The 14,844-nt window shown below is 39.4% G+C and overlaps 1 protein-coding gene across 4 annotated transcripts in view; it reads right to left on the bottom strand.

Annotated features, from left to right (window-relative positions):
- ST3GAL3 (ST3 beta-galactoside alpha-2,3-sialyltransferase 3) overlaps positions 1-14,844 on the bottom strand; it is a 147,896-nt gene that overhangs the window by 93,547 nt on the left and 39,505 nt on the right. For all 4 annotated transcript variants that reach the window (XM_042873568.1, XM_042873569.1, XM_042873570.1 and 1 more), the window contains one exon: positions 999-1,091. In XM_042873568.1, the coding sequence (XP_042729502.1) occupies positions 999-1,091 (93 nt within the window). The remainder of the gene's footprint in view (positions 1-998; positions 1,092-14,844) is intronic.

The following is a 14,844-nucleotide window of genomic DNA, read 5'->3' as shown; positions in this document are numbered from 1 at the left end:
TGAAAGAAGCACTTACCAAGAAGAGTTACATCCTCTGAAAAATATTTATTCTATCTTAACTATTTCCATCATATTTTGCCTATTTACACTTAAAATTGCACAAAAAAGTCAGGAACCTTCAGAATGGGAAAACATTTATTCATTTTATTCATGCTTGAAAACAGCCAAACCCACTTCATCCAAATAAAACAAACAAACAAAAAAACCCCTATGTTTTAAGGCGAGGACCAAGCCTCATGGCAGCCCCAGAGATCATGTTCTACTAATGATATAAGAAACTGAAAACAAAAGCTAAAATAACAAATCACGCAGCTCCAATTCATAAACCTGGTGAGCAAGACAACTTGCAATTAAGAATTCTAAATACATTAAATTATAATATTTGGCTTGGTAACATTAACTTTGCATAGTTCTTTAAATATGAGAGAAGTTTCAGAAGAGAATTATTTGCAGAACTACTAGTCAGCCATGCTTACATGAATGCTAGATAAAATAGTGTTATATCTGATGTTGAATTCTACTAATAGAGAAGGAAAAAAATCCTGGAAAAAACTGTTGACCTTAGTAAGGTGTAGGGGTCACATTAGAGAAGCAACTGAACACAGAATCCCCAGCAAGATGCCATCTTTAGAACTACAAATCTCATTTTTCAATGTCTGAACAAGAAATCAAGCAGCTAGTAAGGTCAGAGATGAGCTGCTCCCTCTTTGCATGGCATTAGTTCAATGCAATAAGCCACTGGGGGCAAGTAACTCAACGGTGGTCTGCAAGTATCCACTGAAGCAGAGAAAATAGTTTGGATTTTAGCAAGGAAAAAAAACTTGTTTGTGAATCCAAAAGTCTTATACAAATTGAAAATGAAGATGAATGTATTTGCAGTAATGAGTTTAAATCTGGCACGTGATTACCAGATTCTCCATCGGCTGAAATCTTTAAGTCAAGACAACTAGCCCATGAACCACGATGAATTTATTGGGAAAAGTATGGAAATTACTTACTTTGGGAAGATGACAGTCATGAGTGCTGATGCATAACCAGGCTTGCACGCTCCCTCAGAGAAATTCGCATACTTTGATGCCAATTCTGGAGGCCTATAAAAAAAAAAATTAAAAAATGAGAGAGTCAAGACTCTCCTGCTATGAACTGGCTTTTGCAATCATCCAAGCCATTTTTCTTTCCTTACAGATTTTCCAAATATCAGCTATGAGGAATAGCAGCCAACATAGGAAAGTATTCATTTGTTACAAAATAGCATCATGGAAGAATGAACAATGGGTAGGGTTAAAGATATTTGAAATACCACTGAACTACTACTTTTGCTGAAAGATTTTCATACCTAGGAAGGGAAAGCTCATGGAAGAAAAATATTACAACATAATTTTAGACTCCAGCATTTCAGAAGGAACAAAGTGTAACCAGCAGTTTGCTTTGGCTATTTTTCTAAAGTATGATCAAAGTTAAAATTACAGAAAAGTATTACTTGGAAGATACTTTTCAAACACTTGAAACAAATTGCCAAGGAGTTCTGAAAGGCTGTCATCAAGGGATGCATTCAGCATTTGGGACAGACAACATTGCTGTTGTTCTGTTGAGATGTGCCTAATAATTCAGCTTAGCTAGCAATTTCAGGGCCAAATACAGAATACATGTTTTTCTCCATTTACCTTTTGTAGAGAAACAGGGCCTGTTCAGCATTTAGCAACTCAAGGAAATATATTTAAGATATTACTATAGACCTAATGAGTAACCTGGGAAAAAAAAAATAATTTGTTTGTTCGAATATTGCAAAATGGATCCACAAAAATAATTTTGAACAGCCCACTATTAATGCAACAGTGCTTTTCTTTTTTGTAGGCATCACCAACATCTGCTGGCTAACCAACTACTGCTAGAGGGATTCGGATTCGGATTCGGAGCATTCTGAGTGCGCAATACAGAGCTGCACAGGGTCCTGGAGAGACTGTGAACAGTAGTACAAACAGAACCAAATTGGCCAAATTTTGCATTTGAATGTCAATAACTCCATGCTGAACAGGCAGTAACTCTCCTTCTTGTACTGGTACTGAGATCACTTCCCAAGAGATCATGGCCAGTTCCAAATGGATAATCCAGGTGCAGAGAGTTCATTTACAGTCAGGCACATATACCACAAAGTCTCCTAGACCTATAAAGAATAGACTATTTCTGATGAATAAAACTCTAAGTATTCAACAGCTAGAAAAGGATATAATCTAGAGAAAATAAAAAGTTACTGTAAGCGTTTCATTTGTTAAGACCTCTGCAGATGAAAAGAACGGGAAGAAACTTATGGTAACATTGACCCAACTCTAATTCTGTCACAGATTTCACACGTAATTTTGGTCAAATAAATTTCATCTTTTACTTTTGCAAATCCTCATCCATAGGATGGACAGAGCAACTTGACTAGTTATACTGTCATTTATTTACAGCAAAGATTATATTTCTCTCTATATATACATATAGACAAACATACAGATATTGCCTAGAAGACCAACCTACTTGTTCACCTTCCACAGGTGACGTTCTAATACACATCTCTAAATGAGAAAGTATCCAAGAAGTGAGCATCTGGAAAGCTGGATCCCAAAGACATGCAGTGAACTATCTGTTCAGACTTCAGTCAGGACCTTTATATAAATAGGCACAGGAACGAAAGGTGTTGTTGACAAAACAAAACCTTTTAATAGTGCTGAAATACATCCCCTTCTGATGTGATCCGAAGGGACAGCATGGGGTACAGATCACAGCTTGCTGCAGCATGCTACCATTTCAGAGATGAAGAAATGGGGGAAATTTTAATCTTTTATTAAGCAAACTTAAGTGTTGCTGGATTTTTCTGGCTTAAGGAAAATACAGAAACCCTTAATACCAAAATCTTCAAAAACAAGCTCAAAGCAACTGGAATTTATCCATAGCCACCACTGCAGTGAGTCATTGCTGGCAAACCTGTATAACTATTTCAACAGCAGTCCTTTCTCAAACAACCTCAGTGGTCACACAGAATACCTTATGCCACAAGCTTAGGCATTTTTCTCTTTTCTGATTTAATGGTGCTTTCATTATCAAATTAAGATGTCACTCAGACGCCCATCATGGTGTTTCTGTAGAATGGTAGGCTGAAAGCCCTGCACACACGATCAGCACAGCGCAGCATACTGATGGTGAAGCTGTCCATCACAGAGCCCACAGAACTCTCAGAGCCTGAGGGCAGAGCCGCTCACATCGCTTGGATGCAGTGAAGTCTATTACCCAGGCAGCCAGAGGCAGAATGCTTCTTGGATGCCCGTTGTAGCTGGCGCCTTGTACATCCATGTCCTTTCTGGTAGCCACACGTTAAGCCAGAATGGTACAGAAAATGACAAATTGGCACTGTTTTAAATAATCTTCAGATTCCAAATTGAGGCCATGCTGCCATTGCTAGTATGCTCATAATGACGATATCAGTGTGTAACTCAAAGCCAAATATTTGGAATTAGGCCACATACAGCCTTGATGCCTACCATCCTGCTGCTTCATGAAGTTATCCAAACTAACATTTTAAGTTGCACCTGGGGAGGTTCAAGTTGGATATTAGGACAGATTTCTTCTCTGGAAGAGCTGTTTTGCATTGGCACAGGCTGCCCAGGTTGGTGGTAGAGTCACCATCACCGGAGGCATTCAAGAACTGTGGCAATGTGGCACTGAGAGATGTGGCTTAGAGCTATCACAGGAACGGGCTGATGGTTGGACTAGATGACCTTAGCATCTTTCTGACCTTTACAATTCCATGATCTCACAGACTGCACTTATATAAATTAGCCTGCAGAACACCTGGCACGAAGCACCCCAAACTATGAAGCTGCAGGTATGAGGGAGAGGCCTACATAGCCCCAGACAAACAACCCAGCTTTCCAAAGTCACACTGCCTGTTGGCAAGTACCCAGTTCTGTAACAAAAATAGGATGCAGAACTAAAATGCATGAATAAGCATCTCCCATGTTTGACGATGATGTACTTACTATACTGCTACTTTTGTGATTTCGTTTCTTATTTCTAAATCAAAACATGGTGCATGGCATTACAGAAGCTTATGTTTGATTCTTCATTTATAATCTTGCTTGCTGCTTACAGCAGAGGGGCCAAGAACTACATTCCAAACCAAACAATATTCTTTCCTCAGTGCTTTACCAGTAAACGGTTTCAATACACTAGCTCTGTTACTGTGCCTGGAATCAAAGGAGATCCCAGTGCCACAGAAGCAGCTGGGGTAGGTGAGCCATGGCTACTATGACAGCTGTTGAATGAAGGCAGAAATCCTCTCTGCATCTACCAAGTCCAAGCACACCTGTTCCAACTCCTGATTCTCATACTCCTCATTACAGTAAGAGCATCAGGTGAGTGAAGAGCTGGTGGATATGGCAGAAAGCAAGCCATCAGACAGCACTATGGACCCTCACGTTTTCCTCAGGCTTTGTGCAGGGAAAAAAGCCCAGCAAGATACTACATTTCTCAAGAATGAATGAAGGAAACAATTCATAGTCAGTAACTGTAAACATCTGCATTTTTTAAACAAGTGCCTGCATGAGGGTGATGCTAAAGTAAAGCAATTGGCTTCTTTCTAGTAAAAGGAAACCACTCTCATTCTTTCTTTTTTCCCTCTAACTTTTCTCCTATGAGAATAGCACACATCCTGAATTCCTCCTTAAAATTTTCTGTGCTTCTCTACAATGTTATGTGGCCATCAATCTTAACAAAATTTCACAATTTGGATAAGTTAAAAATCCAGCTGCTTTCAGAGGATTAGAAAAAGGAACAAGATTTTCCCTTCTGCTCTTGAATTTGGCAGATGCGTGTCATCTTTTAATCTCAAATATGAAAGTGTCACCATGGTTAATTCCTTCATCATGTCCTGATCAGAGACAGCATGTCATCTTCATTGGGCTGGAATCTAAATTCATTTTTAAAAAATTAATGAGTATTACAAACTCTGTTTGAACTACTGAAAAAAAAGGTCTGCAATTGAGCTCACATAATTGAATATTACAAAATCCTGTTTAAGAGATATGTTTTGCCTCATCTTCCACATGAACTTCAAATTGTGAATAGTGAAAACTGAAAAACCTCATCTGCTTGAGATCAACTTTCCTGATTAACTCTTGCACACAAGATATATGTACTGGTATGAATAAGAAACAAGGAAAAGGAGTTCTTGAGCAACATGCTAACTCTTTGCCTTGAGGTTTCTCTCTCCTTGGTCCAAAATAACTTGAGTCTTATACCATTATAACAGATTCACAAAGTGAACAGTTGATAAAGAATTGGCATAAAAAGGGCAAATCACATTAAAATGGCAGATTGAAGCAGCTTATGCTAAGAATCCCATATCCACACAACCCAAAGTTCAGAGCATTCTTCCTCAAATAGGATTTCCAAGGACAGGCTCCCTGGGCCAGCTGCATCCATCACAGACACGGCACGACGTTGGCCAGAAGTATCCCTGTGAACCCCTGGGTCCCAGATAAATATTGGTGTATTTCATAGGCACTTGGAATAAAACTTTCAGTTTACTTTCTCCTAGATATGACCAGAGCTACACGTCAGGACCAGCTTATGAACTCAATTAGCACACAGTACAATATGGGATTTATTTCAAAATTACAGGGCTGCTCCAAACTAAGACACTAATGAAGATGCAGCCTACAAAAGCAAGTATGCCATCAACTCTCCCATTATAGATCGCCAGCCTCATGGCAAGCATTACAGTTCACGTAAAGGCAAGGGAGGACACCCTCAGCAGGGCTGGGGATGCAGCTTCCCTTGCGTTCCTTCAGCTAATGTTGTTGAGTCCCAGATGAAGAGAGGTCATCAGCAATAACAAGCAGGTTTAACGTACATAGCAGTCAATTCCCCTGCACCAGTAAGATCCAGGGACCGAAAAGCATGTTTGCACATCAGAGTTCTATAAGCAGAGCCATGATCATCACGTCATTTTGACAAGTGACGTCTCCTTGGGCTCAAGGTATTAAGGAAGGAAGGGGAGCTGATAGACCTTCCTAGCGCTCCCTGTTCAACAGGAGGGCAGCACGGTTTAGGAAACAAACAGAAGTTTGAGGAATCCTGACTGTAGTTCTGTTAAAAGTTTCCAAACTTTGGTTCAGAAGGATTACATGGATGGATCATGTGACACTTGCTGTTTTTCTAGTCCAGCTGAGGAAAAACTAAACAAACAAAAAGAAGGAATGAGGAGATAGAAGAGGAAAAGCAAAATGCTTACACTGAAAGAGACAGGAAATGCATCTATCACTACAGCCAGCTAAACAGATGTAAATATTTTCAAATGCTACTCCAGTATGTAAGCAAATTCTTCAAGGAGATTGTATGACTGAATAGGAAGAGAGATGGTTCAAATCCCTCTTTCTAAAGAAGATATGATGCATACTAAAAAAAATGTCCTATTCTGCTTCTCCACTGAGAACTGTGGCTTTTTGTGAAATTAATTTCTTAACAGCACAGATAACCAAAAAACACATTTATTTATTTATTTGGGCTATTCAAGAACACCAGCTGAAGAAGATTAGGTTACATTAAACTGTCTCAGGAAAACAACATTTTAAAGGCATTCCACGAAAACCCACAGCCCATCTACTTTGCCTTGGATGAAGGCAAGACACAACATCAGTGCTATCTTTGGGAAACATCCACTAGACAGAGGGACACTGAAAGCAAAATACCACTAACATAAGCAGCAGTGTCATCCACCCTTTGTGAAGTGCCACCTTTGACAAACAAGTTCTCCATTCATAAAACAGGCACGAGGATCCTAATTCCTTATTGAATTCCATTTGATATATTTGATATAAAAAGTCAATCCCTTCCTGGAATTAGATCACTAGGCAGAAGGAGGAATCTCAGAAGAGATCTCTGTGAGATACTGTCGGGTACCTGCCTTAGCAGGGGGCTGGACTCAGCAATCTCTTGAGGTCCCTTCCAACCCCTGCAATTCTGTGTGTCTCAACAGTGCTAAATACATAAACACCTTACAGCAACAAGTCATCTATTTTTCAGAAAGGTTTGGATCACTGCATCATCTCTTACAAATGCAGAATCCAGTAGCCTGCCTGGAGCTTCTGGATAAATAACCCTTTCTCAGCTCCAAAAAAACCCCAATATGTTAGGATTCATGCAGACAAGAGTCAGAAACAGCCAAGCTAGAAAGGAGTTTTTCAACCAGTAAATAAACTAAATGGTGAGTTTACAAAACTGGAGTCCAAGAATGCAGGTGAAGATCCAAGAGAAGTCCATGGCATGTTTTGCATGTGACTTTATGCAGCGTGCTCCTCAACAAATTGAGCAATAAACACTGATTTCCTGATCTCCTGATTTCCTTTTCTTTGCTTGTTTTGTTGTTTTATGTTTTGTTTTTTTTTTTAACATATTTTCTCTCTCTCTCTTTTTTTTTTTTTTTAAACAATTTCTGCTTCTGCTACAGCTTACCTTTAGGACTAGCTGCAGAGAGAATAAAACAGAATTGTATTCAAATAGACATAGCAAGCAAAGATGTTCATACATAAATCTTTGAATTCCTACATAAATGTCTGAAATAGCTGTCTAAAGAGTACTCTGAATTTCCTCCAAACTCAGAAATAACACTTCCTAATAACAGAACATGCAATTTCCAAACTTCAGAAGTTAAATGCTGTAGCCCTCCACTTAAATTCCTCTGAAAACTCACAGTTTGCACAATGGCCATAAAAGATGAGCCAATTAAAAGTCTGATGGAAAATAAAAAAGCTCACCATTTTTGTTCTGCTGAAGGAATTCAGGAAGATAAATGTGAATGTCATAATTTTATTGCTATAACTCTCAGTCTTCATCATCACTCCTCATCTGTTACATCTACAAGCAGGCAATGCTTTCTTTGGATCAGGAACTGTGTTTTCCTATTTGTAGAGTAATGAATCCAGCAGTGTAGGTCTAGGAAAGACCAAGAAGTGCTATGGGGATGAAAATTAATAACTCAAATCCAATTAGAACACAGTGATCCCCTGCTCTTAGGAGTTGGTACCTCTGCAAACAAAGATACCTTTCCAAAGCTTAGAGCTGGAAAAAAAAAAAAGATTAAAACTTCCTGAAGCACCACAGCTGAAATCACAGTTTTAAGTTTGTGGATACTACAATTCAGAAGATCTGATTGTCAAATGCAGTGGGTTAGCAGACTTAACTGCCAAATGAGGAAATCAGTTAAACTAAGGTTTTAATCACCAAACTTTACTTCTGAAAAATGTCACAGAATAGAATCACAGAGCCATTAGGGTTGGAAAAGACCTCTACGATCACAGAATCACCAAGGTTGTAAAAAGCCTCCAAGATCTCCAGGTCCAACCCCAACCTGCTCCACCATGCCCACTGACCACATCTCCCAGTGCCACATCCCCACGGATCTGGAACACCTCTAGGTGACCCCACCGCCTCCCTGGGGAGCTGTGCCACTGCATCACTGCTCCTCCATTCATTTCATTTGGTAACACAACCAGCCTAGGGAGCAGTTAATTTCAGATAAACTTACAGTGCTTAGCTGGTGCGAAAGCACCCTGACACAGCAGAATGGTAAGGAAAAGACCAATAGTGATGCATTATTCACTATTTCCATATTGTCAGAACTAGAGGCATACATTAAAATTATCCTAAAGACAGCACAGCACTAACACAAGGAAGCCCTACTGCCCGGTAACATACACCTACTCAGTCAATTTCATTATAATTTCATCATAGCATTAGAGCAGCCACAAGTAGAGCAGCCCTCAAATTTCAGGTGCAGCTGGCAGAAACCAAGCCCTAGAGAGAGCACTAAGTCTCACTTGGAAGAATCTCTCAGCTACATGGTAGCAAATCTACGTATTTTTTTTTAGAGGGCAACAAAGATTGCTCTCTGAACTTTTATTTGAATGACCTGGAATAAAGAACTAATTCCTCTTAAACAAAGAATAAACATTTAAACAAAAATAAACATTTTCCTTTTTTTCTTTTTCTTTTCTGATCTGGATTGAAATGGAGAGGAGAAAAAAGCTCATCAGTGAATAATTACTTCAGATGGCATGAAGAGACGACCTCACACTTGGGGAATGCGGTTTAGCCCTCGTTTTACAAAATGCTCATACAGTCATGGGGCCCTGAATTTTTTTGCACTCTTCTTTCTGAAGAGATTTTGAGAAAAGCTGTCTTCACTCACCTGTATCAAAGACGTGCCATGAACTCAAACGTGCACCAAGTAATCTAAGTACCACGCTGACTTCTTCAGAAGAGGAAAGCTACAAAGTGCAACATGCAAGAAATCCGTGTGTTTGTTCTACCAAGCCAACCCCCTGCCTTTCTGATCTGCTACATATTCTTAACATTTAATTTTTAGCACACACACACAGCACAGCTTTGACGTATCTGGTCACGTTGCAGCAAAGCAGAAGACAAATTCAGAGGCAGATCAAGTAAAGCTGTCTCTTCCCATTCACCCCATTCATAAAGCCTCCTCACTGCCAGACACAAAAATATAAATGATGAGCTGACAACTGAAGTGTGTCTAGATACCACAGCAAGAGTGCTTTTCAGAGCGACATGCTTCAGAGGCAGGCTTGATAAACATTAGAGTGTTCCCTTGACAGAATACACACGATTTCCAGTCAGCCGTTCAGGGAGGGCAGATGAGGATTCCCCAAACCATTTCCCAGGGCAAACAGAAGGAAGCAGATTTCCTTGGAAGGAAAGCATTGCCTACACCAAGTCTAGCAGATGCAGAAGATAAGATGCTCGGTCACATCCGTGCTTTAGGGATTTCTAACAGAGGCAACTTTTGCATCAGTTTAACGAGAAGCCCATGACTGCTTTGGTCTGGAATAGGCAGCAACCTGTTTCCACATTGCTCCTTTATAACCAATCATCAACAACATGGTGATGAACCTCAAAGTTTCACTGCAGATTCATACCAAAACCCACGGTTCTATGGAAATCAACTCCTTGCAATAAGCTGTATAACTAATCAGAATTTGAATGGCACGTTCCCTTAACAATTTTAACACAGAATACTTAATTTCTTTACTTTCTGAGTTTTGAGAATGATCTGTGCATAGACAGCCCAATCCATTAGAGTCATACGCATTTATTCAACTTCCAAAACATATTCCGAGTGTGAGAACACCTCAGTAGGAAGATATTTAGCAGCCAGGGCAGACGTTAGCAAAAAGTAATTGCTTGAACTGGTCTGTTCTCTGAGGCTTAGAAGATTTTTGGAAGAAGAACGTGAAGTGTGGTTTATCATACAATGTTATCCCAAGAGAATAAAGAAATAGGAAGACTACTGGCAATTTGTGAGCTTATAGGTGGTGCCTGAATTCAGCGTGGCACCTGAAGTAAGTTTACCTTTCTGAGATGGCAACAACTCCAACAACATTTGTTCAAACAACACTGAACAGAAATTTGTAAAGTTAACTAGTTGTAATCACACTCACCCTGAAAAAAAATTGCACTCTGTGAGATTACTACTGCTGCACTAATAAACTACAAAGTTAAGTGTTCCATGTCACAGACAGGGAGGGAAAAAAAGAATGGAGACTTTTTTCTGTAGGCTTCCCAGTTTTAACGCAACCAGTCCGTCTAGTTGAAAGAACGAAATTTGCAGACCCAGTCCTAAGAGGAGTCTATAACAAGAACCAATCTCATGCCTATACCAGTTATCTCTGCAGATGTTCATCTTAAGAACGAGTCCATTCAACTACAACAACAAAAAAAGAAATGCATACTAATTTGAACTACATGAAATGCTTTTTTGTGTGTGTGGAAATTCATATTGGAAACCATTAGTGTGCTAAGAAAGGGCTGAAGAGCTTACAGTCATCATTTTTTGCCTTTAAAATATCAATTTTCTGCCAAGAATATGGAGTTCCCCTAGAGCTGGAAGATTTATTAATCATCCCAAGCTGACCAAAAAGTCTTCAACTACTTCTTTAAAGGCTTTAGCAAAAATGTTGTCCGGACATAACAATGTTGGAGTGCAAACATTTACGTACCTGCTGCTGTCCTTGTCCTTGTTGCTGAGGAAGGCACTTTCCATCCAAACAGAACAAGAGCCCATGTATTCACTGAACACTTCAACCTTTTCTGTAAATACACTATCATTGTTTCCACTTAACCTCTAGGTAAAACTCGCTTTCTGTGAACATTATTCTTTCTTTCTTACAAAACTTTCTTCCTCATGAACTTACTGGGGCACGCTGCTCAAAGCGATGCCCAGCCATTCATATTTTTTTGCTTTACATTCTTTTCCCACATAGTTTGGTTCATAATTACTTCCAGCTTCAGGAAACAGGCTCTTTGAAAAGCACCAAATGTTTTTAACTTTGCTTGGACACAGCAAGCCAAGCAATGATTCAGTTTTATCTGTAATGCTGACTTCCACAATCTTTATTTTCTTCATCTCCTGATGTTGCATCTAATACAAGAAACCCAAAGTCCAATAAAAGAGACACATGTTAGGAATTCACATGAGAATTCCAAAGTACCAAAATTGAAATGGAAATGAAATAAGCTAAGAAGAACAAACAAAAAACTGGGAAAGCAGTTAGATCCCAACCACACATGAAGTTTGATGTGGTGAACAAAAAGCCCAATGATTGAATCACTGCGAATAGCTAAGATTCACTTTAAAACTGTTGAAATACTACAACTATTGGTACAGATTGGAGGAGATTAAGTAGGCAGTAACGGAAAGTCAAGGAAAAAAAATCTGAAATGAAGAAGAAATAAATAACTGAGCATCAGGAAAATACCAACGTTGTGAAGTATGTTAAGCCTTGAAATTGTTTTTCAGAAGCAGCACAGGGACACTCATGGTTGGCAGAACGCACCCATCACCCTCACTGGTGACTGCTCACTTGACATTTCCCCCCCGCACCTAGGACTGCAGAAATGCATAAAGATAAATGGGAAGGGGAATTGGGCACAGAAAAATCCCACAGCACTGGGCACAGCGAAAGCCCAGCATTCCAACAGGTTCATTGCTTATTTTTACAGCGCTTAATGGCGAGGTAGCACGCACAGACACACGCAGTTTCAAAGCAACCTCCCAATGCTGAAACAAAATGAGGGGAAGGGGCTCCATTTCACTTCTTCATTATTAAAGCTCCGAAGGAAAGAAATTTCAACAAACAGAAGTAATCTGTGTTTTCCCCCAACCCCAACTCCCCCCGTTTTTACGGTCTTTTCAAAGACCAGATTAAGTTTCATTTGAGTTTGCAGGGTGAAGGTTGTTATTTCTGGCTTTCGTTTTTATTTATTTGTTTTACAAAGACTCCGTTTCTTTGTCTTTCGCTTTTGAGGACAGCCTGCAAATTATCACAAATATTCAAAAGTTTTTGTTGCATCTCTCAAGTCTGTAATATTGGAAAAACATGTGGATAGTATCACAAGACAGTACTGTGCACAGAGCACGCTGAAAAACAACAGTCACTTTAATTATCATGTACAAATCCCAGAACTATGCAATATTCACAGTATGCCATATACTGTAAGAACACTATATAGTAGGTATGTGAGTGTTATGCTACTGTGATCAATCATAACGATCCCGATCATTTTTCTGATTGGGGGGCTATTTATTTTTTTTCCTTTTGATTCTACCTATTATAAAAGTGAGCCTTCTCAAGTGAATACATTATAATATCACTATCTTACCAACTGAACACTTTTTTACTTCCAGTGGTCTCAATTGGCAGCAGTAAGCTCAAACATTCTCTATCACTTGCAAGACATTTGCACTCAGGAATAATTCTTACCCAGAAAAAAAAAACAAAACAAAACAAAGCCTGGGATGCTTCCTCCACCATTCATCAGCTGAGATTTTAACGCTGAGAGCTGACTGTGGTAGCAGGTGGAGAGAACAGCCATCACCCATGCTGGGCTTTCTTCTGGATAAAGTATCTCTGGAAGTAGCTTTAGAAGGATGAAGTTGAGATGAGGACATAAGTGGCAGTGTGACCAGATGCTAGCTTCCATTGCACTGAGTAACAGAATGGCATGCAGGCATGCAAAACAAGTACAGAAGCACGAGGCAACAACGCAAGGGAACAGCCCATAGATCACACAGGCTATGACAAAAAAAGATCTGAGTGCCATAGCAAGCAAATCTACATTTGTAACATGCCAAGGCATACTTAAAGTAACCATTAACGGCATTAAACCAAATACAAAAAGTGATAAACCAAAGAAGGACCACATAATCTCAAGCCAGGCGTCGCTGAATGAGCATTAAGACACCGTCTATAATTAACTTCATGATCACACACTGATCCTCCTGCAGCACTCTCCCTCCACTCAGTGCAAATATAGAACCTGCTCAGAGCGTGACTCAGAGCCCACAGTGAATGAGGCTCTCGTTTCTTGGACCTGGCCAGCCTCAAAGAAACCTACAATACAAATATTTAATAGTACTAAAAGCATGCAGCCCTTTTGCCAAACACAGATGTTAGAAAGCAACTGCAAATTTTGATGGCACCCAGTAATCTTCTGGCTGACTCACTAACATGACTGATGTCCCCAAGTTGTTCAGAAACCAGTCACCCCTAAAAGGATCAAGACTTGTGAATTGTAATGTACTTATTTCTATATAAGTGCATTTCTCTACACAACCAGTAAATATTGGATTTAAAGCTTTTAAAATGGTACGTGGCTCTGCTGCTTGGGAAACTGCTTCACCTGGGAGAAAAGGATTCCACTGGCCCACCTGTGTACTTTGAGCATATTTGGGTTTGGTATTCTAGTTTTGGCAATGACACTATGGCTAGTACAAACAAAACTCAAAGATCAGCTCCTTTTGCAGAACATCTTTTTACTAATCTGGTCCTGAGGAGCTTCACAGCTCATTTTTTAGTCAAAATTTGACTATGAAAATATAATTCAGAAACTATACTGCCTGCAGATATCTGCAGCTTTCCATTCATCCACTACCAATCCGTACCTGGATACTATCCTCCCTTTTAGAAGGGAAAGGACTTCCCAATCCAGAGTTAGCCTAAGGATGGGCAGCAGAAAGGAAGAGGCTTTCTTCTTGACATTATCTTGACAAGCTCAGAGCAATAAGACTTCTGGTAAGAACCCATCTTTTCCATTTCTTAAGAACCCCCCATCCCCTTCCAGGTGAGATTCCTGGCCACAGCAGCTGGGATCCCGAGTGCATGCAGTAACGCATGCATCAAACAAACACTTCCAAAAGAAGACATACATGTATTTCTGACACTTTCTTTCCAAAGCAGATAAATCTGTCTTCCTTACCACATTCACAAACTCAAAGCAAGCCACTGAACAGAACCATCACATTGCTGTAACGATGACAAAATGCACTGCATCTCAATAGCATGCCTTGGGTACCTACAAGGTGAAGGACACTGAAGCAGTAATAAATGAAAAAAAATTGAAGATGCAAAAAGCAAATGGACATATTACTATTTATTTCTGACAAGTGCTTTCCTCTGTATAATGTGATTTAAAAGGCAGGTGGAAGCATTTAAGTTTTATTGCAAATCTAGCTTTGTAGAAAGCGTTACTCCTCCAAGTCATTAGTTTAAACGAGATTAAGTAACACAACCAGCCAGGAACAGATTTTGAACAAATGAAAGATTAAGAGAGCCAAAAAAAAAAAAAAAAAAAAAAAAAAAAAAAGGAAAGAAAACAAATTGTTGCCCCCAAGTGCTTCAAAGTCACACAACGTTCTCAATTAAGTGAACTCTATAAAATTATGATCTATGGCAAAATTCCACCAGAACAATTATATCACAACAGACATAATTGAATTATTTCTGC

The sequence above is a fragment of the Lagopus leucura genome, unplaced genomic scaffold (genome assembly GCF_019238085.1).
Source record: "Lagopus leucura isolate 7727_CA_CO unplaced genomic scaffold, USGS_WTPT01 Super-Scaffold_100009, whole genome shotgun sequence".
Classification (NCBI taxonomy): Eukaryota; Metazoa; Chordata; class Aves; order Galliformes; family Phasianidae; genus Lagopus; species Lagopus leucura.
Note: the sequence above shows the minus strand (reverse complement) of the source record. Positions and strands in the feature narration are given on the sequence as shown.